Genomic DNA, 12,089 nt, shown 5'->3' on the forward strand with positions numbered 1-12,089 from the left:
TCTCTTCATTGACCCATTAGCTATTTAGTAGCATATTGTTTAGCCTCCATGTATTTTGTTTTGTTTTTTTTTTTTCCTTTTTTTCCTTGGTTGATTTCTAATTTCATACTGTTGTGGTTAGAAAATATGCATGATATGCATTTACTCATAAATTTAATGAGGCTTGTTTTGTGGCCTAACTTGTGATCTCTCCTAGAGAATTATTCATGCTCACTTGAAAAGAACATGTTTTTTTGTTGTTTTGGATGGAATATTTTGTGTATATCTGTTAAGTCCATCTGGTCTAGTGTATCATTGAAAGAAACTGTTTCCTTATTGATTTCCTGCTTGGATGATCTCTCCTTTGATGTAAGTGGGGCATTAAAGTCATCTATTATTGTATTACTGTCCTATTCTTCCTTTATGTCTGTTAATATTTGCTTTATATATTTAGGCACTCCAATATTAAGTGCATATATATTTATAATTGTTTTATCCCCTTTTTGGATTGATGCTTTTATCATTATGTAGTGCCCTGGTCTCTTACTAAAACAAAACAGTGTTTGTTTTAAAATCTATTTTGTCCAGGGGCACTTGGATGGCTCTTTTGGGTGGCCAACTCTTGATTCTGGCTCAGGTCATGATCTCATGGCTGTGGGATCAAGCCTTGCATCGGGCTCCATACTCAGAGCAGAGTCTGCTTGAGAATCTCCCTCTCCATCTGCCCCTCCTCCTTGCTTATGCGTGTGTTCTATCTTTAAAATAAATAAATCTTAAAAAAATAAAATCTATTTTGTCTGATATAGGTATTACTACCTCAGGTTTTTCATTCCACTTTTATTTTCAGGGAATATCTTTTCCCATCCTTTCATTTTCAGTTTATATGTGTCTTTAGGTCTAGAGTCTCTTGTAGGCAGAATATAGGTAGGTCATATTTTTAAAAATCTATTTCACCCTGCTGTGTCTTTTGATTGAAGCATTTATACCATTTATATTTAAATTAATTATTGATTAATTAATTAATTAATATAAATTAATTATACCATTTATATTTAAATTAATTATAATTTATTATTATATTTAAATTAATTATATTTAAATTAATTATTGATGTACTTATTGCCATTGTGTTAACTTTTCTGGTTGATTTGGGGGTCTCTGTTCCTTTCTTCTCTTCTTGCTGTCTTATGATTGATGACTTTCTTTCTATGGTGTCATGTTTGGATTTCTTTCTCTTTATTTTTTGTGTATCATAAGTTTTGGGTTTGTGATTACCATGAAGTTCATATATTGTAGCCTAAGTATATAGCAGTCTGTATTAAGTTGATGGTCATGTAAGTTCAAACACACTGTAAAAGTTCCTTTTTTACTTCTCCATGTTTTATGTATATGTTGTCATACTTTACATCTTTTAATTCATAATTTTCTTCTTCTTTTGGCCTTTACCACTTAAAGAAGCCCCTTTAACATTTGTTGTAAGGCTAGCTTAGTGGTGATTAACTCCTTTAACTTTTGTCTGGGAAATTATTTATGTCTCCTTTTAATTCTAAATGATAATCTTATGGATAGAGTATTCTTGACTGTAGGTTTTTTTTTTCCTTTCAACTCTTTGAATATATATGCCACTTCTGGCCTGCAAAGTTTCTGCTAAAAAAAAAAAAAATCAGCTAATAGTTTTAGGGGGTTTCCCCTTTTTGCTTTTCTCTTGATGCTTTTAAAATTCTTTTTCTTTAACTTTTGACACTTAAATTATATATTATGGGCCTCCTTGGGTTCATTTCATTGAAAACTCTGTGCTTTCTGAAACCGGGTATCTGTTTCCTTCCCCAGGTTGAGGAAGTTATCTATTATTTCTTCAGTATGTTTTCTCCCCCTTTTTGTCTCTTTTCTCCTTCTCAGACCTGTATAATACAAATGTTTTTCACTCAATGTTTTTTAAGTGATCCCTTAAACTATCTTCTTTAAAATTCTTTTTTCTTTGTGCTCTTCAGTTTAGGTGCTTTCCATGTCTCTGTCTTCCTGATTGCTGAGCCGTTCTTCTGTATCTGCTAATCTGTTGTTGATTCCCTCAAGTATATTTTTTATTTGTTATTGTGTTCTTCAACTTCAATTGGTTCTTTATATTTTCTCTTTGGTTCTTTATATTTTCTCTTTGTTGAAGCTCTTACTGAAATCTTCCACTCTTCTCTCTAGTCCAACAGGCATCTTTATGATCATTAGTTTAAATTCTTCATCAGGCATTTTGTTTATTTCGGTTTTATTTAGTTCTTTTCCTGTGCTTTTGTCTTGTTCTTTCATCTGGCACATATTCCTCTGCTTCCCTGTGTTGGTTGATTTTCTGTGTTTGTTTCCCTGAATTAGGCAGAACAGCTACTTCTGAACTTGCAGGAATGGCCTTGTGTATGGTCATGCCTTATGTAGACTGTGTGTGCCTTGGGACTTGGGCTGGCTCGTGGGAGCTGTGTCTGGTGTGTGCTTGGGGTCCTGGGTCCCTCCTTACTGGAGTGCCATGGTAAGATGGCCAGAGCTATCCCAGGGCTGTCCACACAAAGGGCACCTAGGCAGGACAGCAGTAGCTGAAACGGGTGGAAGCCAGGCTGGCCTGGATTGCTCAGAGGAGCGGGCACCCTGGTGGGATAACTGGGCTGAGGATGGCAACTTGCTGGGGTGTTCTGGGGCTCTTTGTGTACACAGCACCCTGAAGGGTGGCTGAAACAAAGGCAGGATGGGGGCCAGGAGTCTCAGGCTGCTCCAGTCACAGGGTGCCCTGGTGGGGCAGCTGGAATGGAGGCAGGCATGGGGGACAGAGTGTCTCAGGGTGCTTAGCACAGGGGCTGCATTGGTGGGGGAATTGGAGACAAAGCAGACATGAGCCAGGAGGTCCAAGAGTGCTCTGGGACGGGGGTGGCCTAGCAAGCCACCTGGGGCCAAGGTGGAGCAGGTCGGGTGTGTTCTAGTGTGCTTCATGCCTGGGTCACCTTGATGCGATGGCCGGAGCTGTGGGGGGTGCTGACCCAAGGTGCCCTGGTGGGCACCATGCTGGAGCTGCCTTGGTGGGAGCAGCTAGGGCTGGGGTGGGCGAGTGGCCTGGGACTCCCTGAGTAGCAGGGTGGCCATGCCATCTGGACTATGCTCCTGTCTGGATATGAAAGTGGAGGGCAAATATCACCTGTGGTCACCACCCCTCCCACCTAGAGAGAGTTTCAACAGTTCTCCTGCTGTTTTGTGGAGGCTGGATCTTTTATAACTAGTTGTTCTTTCAAACTACAGTTTTTTTCTGTGCTCCAGGGCAGATCATTGCTCCTGGTCCCCCAGTACTACCTCTCCCCACTGCAGTTGGCAGCGTCGGGGTGGGCTTCCCCTCAGTAATGTGTCTCTGTCTCTCTTGCTGTTCTCTACATGGCCTCGCTAGCCTTTGTTGTGCAGAAGCCGTCCAGTCAGCTGTCAATTTTTTGTTTCTTTATTTTGTTTTGTTCTAAGTAGGTTCGACACCCAGCATGGAGCCCAGTGTGGAGCCCAACGTGGGGCTTGAACTCACGACCCCGAGATCAATACCTGAGCTGAGATCAATAGTTGGATGCTTCATTGACTAAGTCACCCAGGTGCCCCAGCCCTTGGTTTTTCATCAGTAGTAGTTGCTCTATAAATAGGTGTAGGTTTAGAGTGGCCCGCAGGACTTGAATTTGGGGTCCTCCTGCCATCGCCATTTTAGACTGTCAGCTCAAGGAGCCAATCTCACACAACACGACACTTGTTCCCACATCCAGAAGGAGCCTCTGTTCTGACGCTGTGCGCTCTCCAGGAGCTTTGAACATGCTCGTCCAACGGCCCATGGTCCTGCTGTGCATGAAAGTATTTAGCCAAGTCACAGGGAAATAGGCACAAGACCCCACTTTCTGTAACACACAGACGTCATTCACAGTGTACAGAAGTCATTCCGTATACCAGTTACATTTATTTAAAGACAGGTCACTCTCTTCCTCACACCTCCCTGCCCATCATAATATTTTTTCCTGGAATGATCTTTGGGGCCTCGGCTGTGCCACTTGCCCTACCAGCCCTCTGCATATTTTTGTCAGGCCGTTCTGGATTTGGGTGACAAAATGACTCCTGACCACAGAATGTTTCCAGAGAGAGATCACAGAGAGGCAAGTCAATGCATTATGTGACCCTAGATGGGGCAGAGGAGAGACATTAAGGGGACAATGGACACACTTGGGGTAAGGTTTCAAGAAGCGATTACATTATTGTGTCTATGTTAGTTTCTGGATTTTGGTCATTATCCTATGATGTTATGGTCCACTGTCCCATTTTTAGGAAATCACACCAAAGTCTTGAGTGGTAAAGAGGCATTGTGTCTGCAACTTCCTCTCAAATACTTCAGGCAGAAGGTCTTTGTGTACATGTGTGCCTGGCACACATTTAGCGGGATGGGATGGATGATAAGGCATGGTCATAAACTGTCAACATTTGGGCCATCCTGAAAGGCACAGAGGAACTCTTGTACCATTTCCCCCACATTTTTGTGAGTCTTAAATTATTTCAAAATAAAAAGAACCATCTTGACAGGTAGGTGAGACCTAGCTGGGAGAACTCTAAACATGGAATACGTCTAGGCTCCTTGAATTCAGTTGGTTCCAAACTCAGATCCTAATTGTTGGGTTTCTAAGGAGACTGAGGTCTACTGCAAGTCAGAGTCCCTCCATACCCTTTGGGGTCCTTAGACATCCCAAAGGCACTAGGAGAACTCAGGGTCCTTATTCCCCATCCAGGGTACTTCCCACTAACCCATTATGCCAAGAGCTGTTGGAGATTCTACAACTGGGATCCTCTCCCTGCCAATGATCCCACAGTCCAGGGGAAGAGTTTATATCCACTCTTGATGGGTAGTGGTGCAAAGCCATGTGGACTTCATCACAACCCTCCTTTTTAGCCCCAGAGTGGACTAAATCTCTACGATCTCCCTTTTCTCCAGCTTCCTGTTGAATTGTTAATGAGGATGAATAATGCAAGATATGAGCAACTTTTCAGGGAGTACCATATACACATGTGCAGATCACAGCTTCCAAACAGATGCTTTGCCGACTCACAGCTGCTAGCAAATAGCCAGCTCTGTGTGATGTCATTGCCCTGAGATGTGGCAAGGTGGGGGAGCAGAGGAGGGCCGAATTCCTGTCTCTGTCTCAGCAGGATTCTCTTGTCTGTGCAACTTGCAGCCAAGGGATGGGATGTGGGATCTCTGTGGCCAACACACAGACATGCTGAGGATGTAAGGCAATCATACTATTTTCATTACCTTGGGTTTTGCAAGATTTCTGGCCCCATGCTAACCTGACATCGATTAAATGAGATAATGTGTATACACCTCTTGGCACACAGGAAGTGGGCAATAAATGATAACTGATATAATAGTAATAATTACAGCAATAATCTTAAGTGCTGTAATAATGGAGCGGTAGTATTAGAGCAATAGTTATTTAATGGGAGTAATAATAAATATAATATTATGACAATCTGGCATTGGGGGTTGAAATGGGAGTGGCTTTCCACATCTTTTTTTTTTTTTTTTAAGATTTTATTAATTTGAGGGATGCGTGGGTGATCCTGGAGTCCCAGGATCAAGTCCCATATCAGGCTCCCCACAGGGAGCCTGCTTCTCCCTCGGACTGTGTCTCTGGTTCTCTATGTGTCTCATGAATAAGTAAATAAAATCTTTTTTAAAAAGATTTTATTTATTTATTTGAGAGAGAGAGAGAGAGAGAATGAGCACAAGCAGGGGAGCAGGAGAGGGAAAAGCCGACTCCCTGCTGAGCTGGGAGCCCCACGCAGGACTTGATTTCAGGACCCCGGGATCCTGACCCGAGCCGAAGGCAGATGCTCAGCTACTGACTGAGATGCTCACCCGGGTGCCCTGCAAAGGAGTTTTATCAGTGATGTATGACGATAAATTAGCAGACTGAATGGGAACTCTCTGTGCTGTCTTAGTTTAGCTGTGAACTAAAACTGATGTAATAAGGAATAAACTCTGCTAAGTTATTCCTAAAAAAAGAAGAGAGGAGAAAGCAAGCCGACCGACACACCTGGTTGGCGATGCTAGTGTCGGTCTGTTCCCGGGGGACAAGGCTCGCACTTCGCCCTGCGCCGAGGTGGACCCCGCCCCCGCCCTGGTGGGTGGGCGCACGCGCCAGCACAAGGGGAATGGTTATTTCCACGTTGCTCTGCCGCTATGCTGACCTTCAAATGACACTGGTGCTCCATGGCTCTTGGGTTTCTCTGTTCACATTTGGGTGTTGGGTGCTGGTGGGACGGGCCCTGGGTGCGGATGGGGCAGGTCTGGGTGAAGCCGCGTGTCACCTGCAATCTTCCCTGGTCCACAGGCGGGGGCCTTGTCCCCGGGCCACCCACGGGGCGCTCCCTCTCCTTCGCCCAATGAAGGGTTCTCTCTCCTTCGCGTAGGAAAACGCGCAGCTCATCAGAGAGGTGGAGGTGGACAAGGTCGTGGCCCTCTCCGGGGAGCAGGTGGCGGCCATCAAGCAGCTGTGGCGGGACCCGGGGATCCAGGAGTGCTACGACAGGAGGAGGGAGTACCAGCTGTCGGACTCCGCCAAGTAGTGAGTACGCAGCCCGCCCCCGGGGAGCCTGGCCCCGCAAGATGCTCCTCGCTGGGGACAACCGGCTGCCTCTAGAGCTGGGCGCTGGGCGGCTGGGCGCTGGGCGGCGGCGCCCTCGGGCTCCTGGGTGCCTCGCCGCGTCCTGGGCACCAGGCCCGCCCCACATCTCTGTCCTCCGCCCTTCTCCGCGCCTCTGTCTTTTTCAATGAGAAGCTCCATCAAATGTGGGGTTCCTTTAAGGGGCCTCATCTCATTTAGGGCGCTGAAATCTTCTGACTTAAAATCGGACTACTGCTGTCCCTGGCTCCCTGGCTCCGGCCTTCCTCCTCCTCCTCTCCCCTCTGTCTTCGGTTTCCGCTCGCCGCCCGCGGGCTCACCTGCGCTCCCACCTGACCTCAGACTCCAGACCCGCCGTGCCGGAGGCCGCGGCGGTGGCCGATCCGGTGCTGCCCTCTCGTGGGCAACTTGGGTTCTGCAGGCGCGGCGCGGGGAGGCCGCCCAGGCCGCGAGCCCTTCCTTTGCTTGTCGACGCCCCGGAAGGCCTACACCCTGTCTTTTTTTTTTTTTTTTTTAAATGAATTAATTTTTATTGGTGTTCAGTTTACCAACATACAGAATAACACCCAGTGCTCATCCCGTCAAGTGTCCCCCTCAGTGCCCGTCACCCATTCACCCCCACCCCCCGCCCTCCTCCCCCTCCACCACCCCTAGTTCGTTTCCCAGAGTTAGGAGTCTTCATGTTCTGTCTCCCTTTCTGATATTTCCCACACATTTCTTCTCCCTTCCCTTATATTCCCTTTCACTATTATTCATATTCCCCAAATGAATGAGAACATATAATGTTTGTCCTTCTCCGATTGACTTATTTCACTCAGCATAATACCCTCCAGTTCCATCCACGTTGAAGCAAATGGTGGGTATTTGTCGTTTCTAATGGCTGAGGAATATTCCATTGTATACATAGACCACATCTTCTTTATCCATTCATCTTTCGATGGACATGAGGCTCCTTCCACAGTTTGGCTATTGTGGACATGGCTGCTAGAAACATCGGGGTGCAGGTGTCCCGGTGTTTCATTGCATCTGAATCTTTGGGGTAAATCCCTAACAGTGCAATTGCTGGGTCGTAGGGCAGATCTATTTTTAATTCTTTGAGGAACCTCCACACAGTTTTCCAGAGTGGCTGCACCAGTTCACATTCCCACCAACAGTGTAAGAGGGTTCCCTTTTCTCCACATCCTCTCCAACATTTGTGGTTTCCTGCCTTGTTAATTTTCCCCATTCTCACTGGTGTGAGGTGGTATTTCATTGTGGTTTTGATTTGTATTTCCCTGATGGCAAGTGATGCAGAGCATTTTCTCATGTGCATGTTGGCCATGTCTATGTCTTCCTCTGTGAGATTTCTCTTCATGTCTTTTGCCCATTTCATGATTGGATTGTTTGTTTCTTTGCTGTTGAGTTTAATCAGTTCTTTATAGATTTTGGAAACTAGCCCTTTATCTGATATGTTATTTGCAAATATCTTCTTCCATTCTGTAGGTTGTCTTTTAGTTTTGTTGACTGTATCCTTTGCTGTGCAAAAGCTTCTTATCTTGATGAAGTCCCAATAGTTCATTTTTTGCTTTTGTTTCTTTTGCTTTCGTGGATGTATCTTGCAAGAAGTTACTGTGACCGAGTTCAAAAAGGGTGTTGCCTGTGTTGTCCTCTAGGATTTTGATGGAATCTTGTCTCACATTTAGATCTTTCATCCATTTTGAGTTTATCTTTGTGTATGGTGCAAGAGAGTGGTCTAGTTTCATTCTTCTGCATGTGGATGACCAATTTTCCCAGCACCATTTATTGAAGAGACTGTCTTTCTTCCAGTGGATCGTCTTTCCTCCTTTATCGAATATTAGTTGACCATAAAGTTCAGGGTCCACTTCTGGGTTCTCTATTCTGTTCCATTGATCTATGTGTCTGTTTTTGTGCCAGTACCACACTGTCTTGATGACCACAGCTTTGTAGTGCAACCTGAAATCTGGCATTGTGATGCCCCCAGATATGGTTTTCTTTTTTAAAATTCCCCTGGCTATTCGGGGTCTTTTCTGGTTCCACACAAATCTTAAAATAATTTGTTCTAAGTCTCTGAAGAAAGTCCATGGTAATTTGATAGGGATTGCATTAAACGTGTAAATTGCCCTGGGTAACATTGACATTTTCACAATATTAATTCTGCCAATCCATGAGCATGGAATATTTTTCCATCTCTTTGTGTCTTCCTCAATTTCTTTCAGAAGTGTTCTATAGTTTTGAGGGTATAGATCCTTTACCTCTTTGGTTAGGTTTATTCCTAGGTATCTTATGCTTTTGGTACACCCTGTCTTTTTGATTCATAAAGCTCTAGCCTCAAATCATTGCTCCCTAAGGTAAAATGAAATAGATGGGCCTGCGTGCACAAGGAGGTCACAGAATTTCGTTGCTTTAGGAATTTCTGGAGGCAGTGCGTCCGTCCCCTAGGTCACTGGACAAACGGATGGGTCGTGCCCCTTCTTGAAGAGGCGATTCTCCCTGCTTCTGCAGCTCGGCTCTTCCCCCTTTGCCCCGCGTCCTCTCGCATCCTCTGTGGGCCCCAGAATCCCACCCCCTTCCCTTTGGGGGTTGCCCTCGGGGCTGGTGTGGGTACGTGGGTCACCCCAATTGTCCGAACACGGCAGTGGGCAGGAGGGAAACCTGCGCTCTCACCTACAGTTTCTCTTTTTTTCTTTTCTTTTTTTTAATAAATTAATTTTTTATTGGTGTTCAATTTACCAACATACAGAATAACACCCAGTGCTCATCCCGTCAAGTGCCCCCCTCAGTGACCGTCACCCACTCACCCCCACCCCCCGCCCTCCTCCCCTTCCACCACCCCTAGTTCGTTTCCCAGAGTTAGGAGTCTCTCATGTTCTGTCTCCCTTTCTGATATTTCCCACTCATTTCTTCTCCCTTCCCTTCTATTCCCTTTCACTATTATTTATATTCCCCAAATGAATGAGACCATATAATGTTTGTCCTTCTCCGATTGACTCATTTCACTCAGCATAATACCCTCCAGTTCCATCCACGTTGAAGCAAATGTCACCTACAGTTTCAATGGCCTCCCTTTGCTGCTAGTGCCAGGCTGGGTGGGTTTTTTTGTTCAAAGATTTTATTTATTTATTCATGAGAGACACACACAGAGAGAGGCAGAGACACAGGCAGAGGGAGAAGCAGGCCCCATGCAGGGAGCCTGACGTGGGACTCGATCCAGGGTCTCCAGGATCAGGCCTTGGGCTGAGGGCGGCGCTAAACCGCTGAGCCCCGCGGGCGGCCCCCAGGCTGTGTGTTTAATGCCATTGACCCGGGGTTGGCACGACAGGTCTGAGTGCGGGAACCTGTCGGTGCTGCAGAGCAGCCAAGTGGCAAAAGGAAGTAGCAAGCCGGGGAAGTGCTGGGTCAGCTCCGGAGAGAGCAGAGGAAGGAAGGCAGTGTCCCTGGGCGGGGGCCCGAGCGCCCCTGGCAGCTGCGGAGCGAGAGGCAGCTCCAGGTGGGCGAGGGTGCCGGGCAGGTCCTGGGGACGTGGGGACGGGCCGGGGCTCCCGCTGGAGATCCGTTTGGAAGAGCCCGCTGGACCCGCTGGAGATTCGGGGGAGCCCAGAAATCCGGGGCTAGTGCACTGAGGGGAACGTGGGCAATGGCTGGGGGGCCGAGCTGCGGCAGAGCCAGTGGCTCTCGGAAACGCAGCTTGCCCGAGCGAGAGGCTGCGAGTCCACGGCGGCCTCCCCAGCGGGCACCTGCTGCGCCTGCCTGCGGGCCTGCCTGCCTGCCTGCCTGCGGGCCTGCGGGCCTGGACGGGCATTCACTTCGCAGAGTCGGGCGCTGGGGACAGCCGTGCTCTCTGTCCTCAAGCCGCATCCCGTCGGCTGGAGTGCGGTTCGCTTCCCCGACCGAGGGCTGCGGGATGGATGGGCCTGCCTGCACCCCCGGGCTCCCGACATGCCACCTGCGGCCCCGCAGCCCTGGGAGGAGGCGAGGCCAAGCCTTCTGTGCGGGACGCCCTGGGTCACCGCCCCCGTCACTGGCCAGGGCCGAGGCTACAGTCCTTCTACTCAGAAATGGCTTTTATAAAGGCCTTACAGTTAAGAGATAACGTGTATTCTCCTTTTACTGCAGAAAAAGTGATTTGTTTTCAGCTTAGGAGTTTAATAGGCAGCCAAAAATAATCCGAGACAAGTTTTGGCTTATTTTAGATGTGTAATTTCCCAACAAGCCGTCAACTTTTTCTTGTTGTTTTGAAGGGACTTTGAATTGGCCTGTTTTATACCCTTATATTCTCATAGAAACTAAAATTCGTTGAGCAAAGCCTTCAGGAACAGCATCTACTTTCTATAATGTTGGGGGATGGGGGTGAGTGTTGGGAGGGGGCAGGCAGCTGAGAGGTGAGAGACCCCACCCCAACATCCTTTCCTTCTGACCTGCTGGGTCCCTCACTGGCCGGGGAGAGAGAAAGCTTAGAGCTGCGTGGAAGAGATGGCCTTATTCACAGATTTCCTGGAGGGCTCATAGAAGCTCCTGATCCATATCCTCTCCCCAACACCCATAGCTGGGGTGGACAGACCCGGTCCAGAGCCACCTTTCCAGAAAGGCACTGATGGAATCCACGAAGCCGAGTGGGGGCACTGTGAGTTGGGGTGTCTCCCCTGGAGTGGGATGGACATTTCTCCCATTTCTAAAATGAGTCTTGGGCTTGGCTGTCTGATATCACAGTTACCTGACGGACATTGACCGGATCGCCATGCCATCATTCGTGCCAACACAGCAAGACGTGCTTCGTGTCCGAGTGCCCACAACTGGCATCATCGAGTATCCGTTTGACTTGGAAAACATCATCTTTCGGTAAGACATGGTCCATTGGAATGTGTGTGGCCTTGGTAGCCCCCAAATGGATTCTTTTTTCTTAAGATTTTATTTATTTATTCATGAGAGACACACAGAGAGAGGCAGAGGGAGAAGTTGGCTCCATGCAGGGAGCCCGATGTGGGACTTGATCCCAGGACTCCAGGATCAGACCCTGAGCTGAAGACAGGTGCTAAACTGCTGAGCCACCCCAACGTCCCTCACCAAATGGATTCTTAAGTGCGTTATTCCTAAAGTGGTCTGTCTCATAGAGCCATAGGGCGCTCTCCATCATGCAATGTTTAGAACTACGAGAGGTCTCAAGTCCTAGAATGGAGAGGAACTCACCTTCCTATCCTCTTAGAACAGAAGTCTCCTTACTGAAGTCTGGAATGACCCTTATGTGTAAGACACACACACTTCCGTAACTATGAGTTGAAATACTGATGTCTTTTCCCTAAACTTGAATATTTCTCTTCCCTTAGAGTCCCTTCTCTAACATTTATCTGTTAAAAAAAAACAAAGAATCGGTACAAAAAGTGTATTAAAAATTACATTATATGTGTGTGTGTATATATACTACACATATATGTACACTACTGCCAA

At 47.1% G+C, this 12,089-nt stretch overlaps 1 protein-coding gene across 2 annotated transcripts in view; it reads left to right on the forward strand.

The window, feature by feature from the left end:
- The window catches only part of GNA14 (G protein subunit alpha 14), a 185,552-nt gene that overhangs the window by 166,777 nt on the left and 6,686 nt on the right, over positions 1-12,089 (forward strand). For both annotated transcript variants that reach the window (XM_055310579.1, XM_055310580.1), the window contains exons 3-4: positions 6,436-6,590; positions 11,355-11,483. In XM_055310579.1, coding sequence (XP_055166554.1) covers positions 6,436-6,590; positions 11,355-11,483 — 284 coding nt within the window. The remainder of the gene's footprint in view (positions 1-6,435; positions 6,591-11,354; positions 11,484-12,089) is intronic.

Source organism: Nyctereutes procyonoides, unplaced genomic scaffold (assembly GCF_905146905.1).
Source record: "Nyctereutes procyonoides isolate TBG_1078 unplaced genomic scaffold, NYPRO_anot_genome, whole genome shotgun sequence".
Taxonomy (NCBI): domain Eukaryota; kingdom Metazoa; phylum Chordata; class Mammalia; order Carnivora; family Canidae; genus Nyctereutes; species Nyctereutes procyonoides.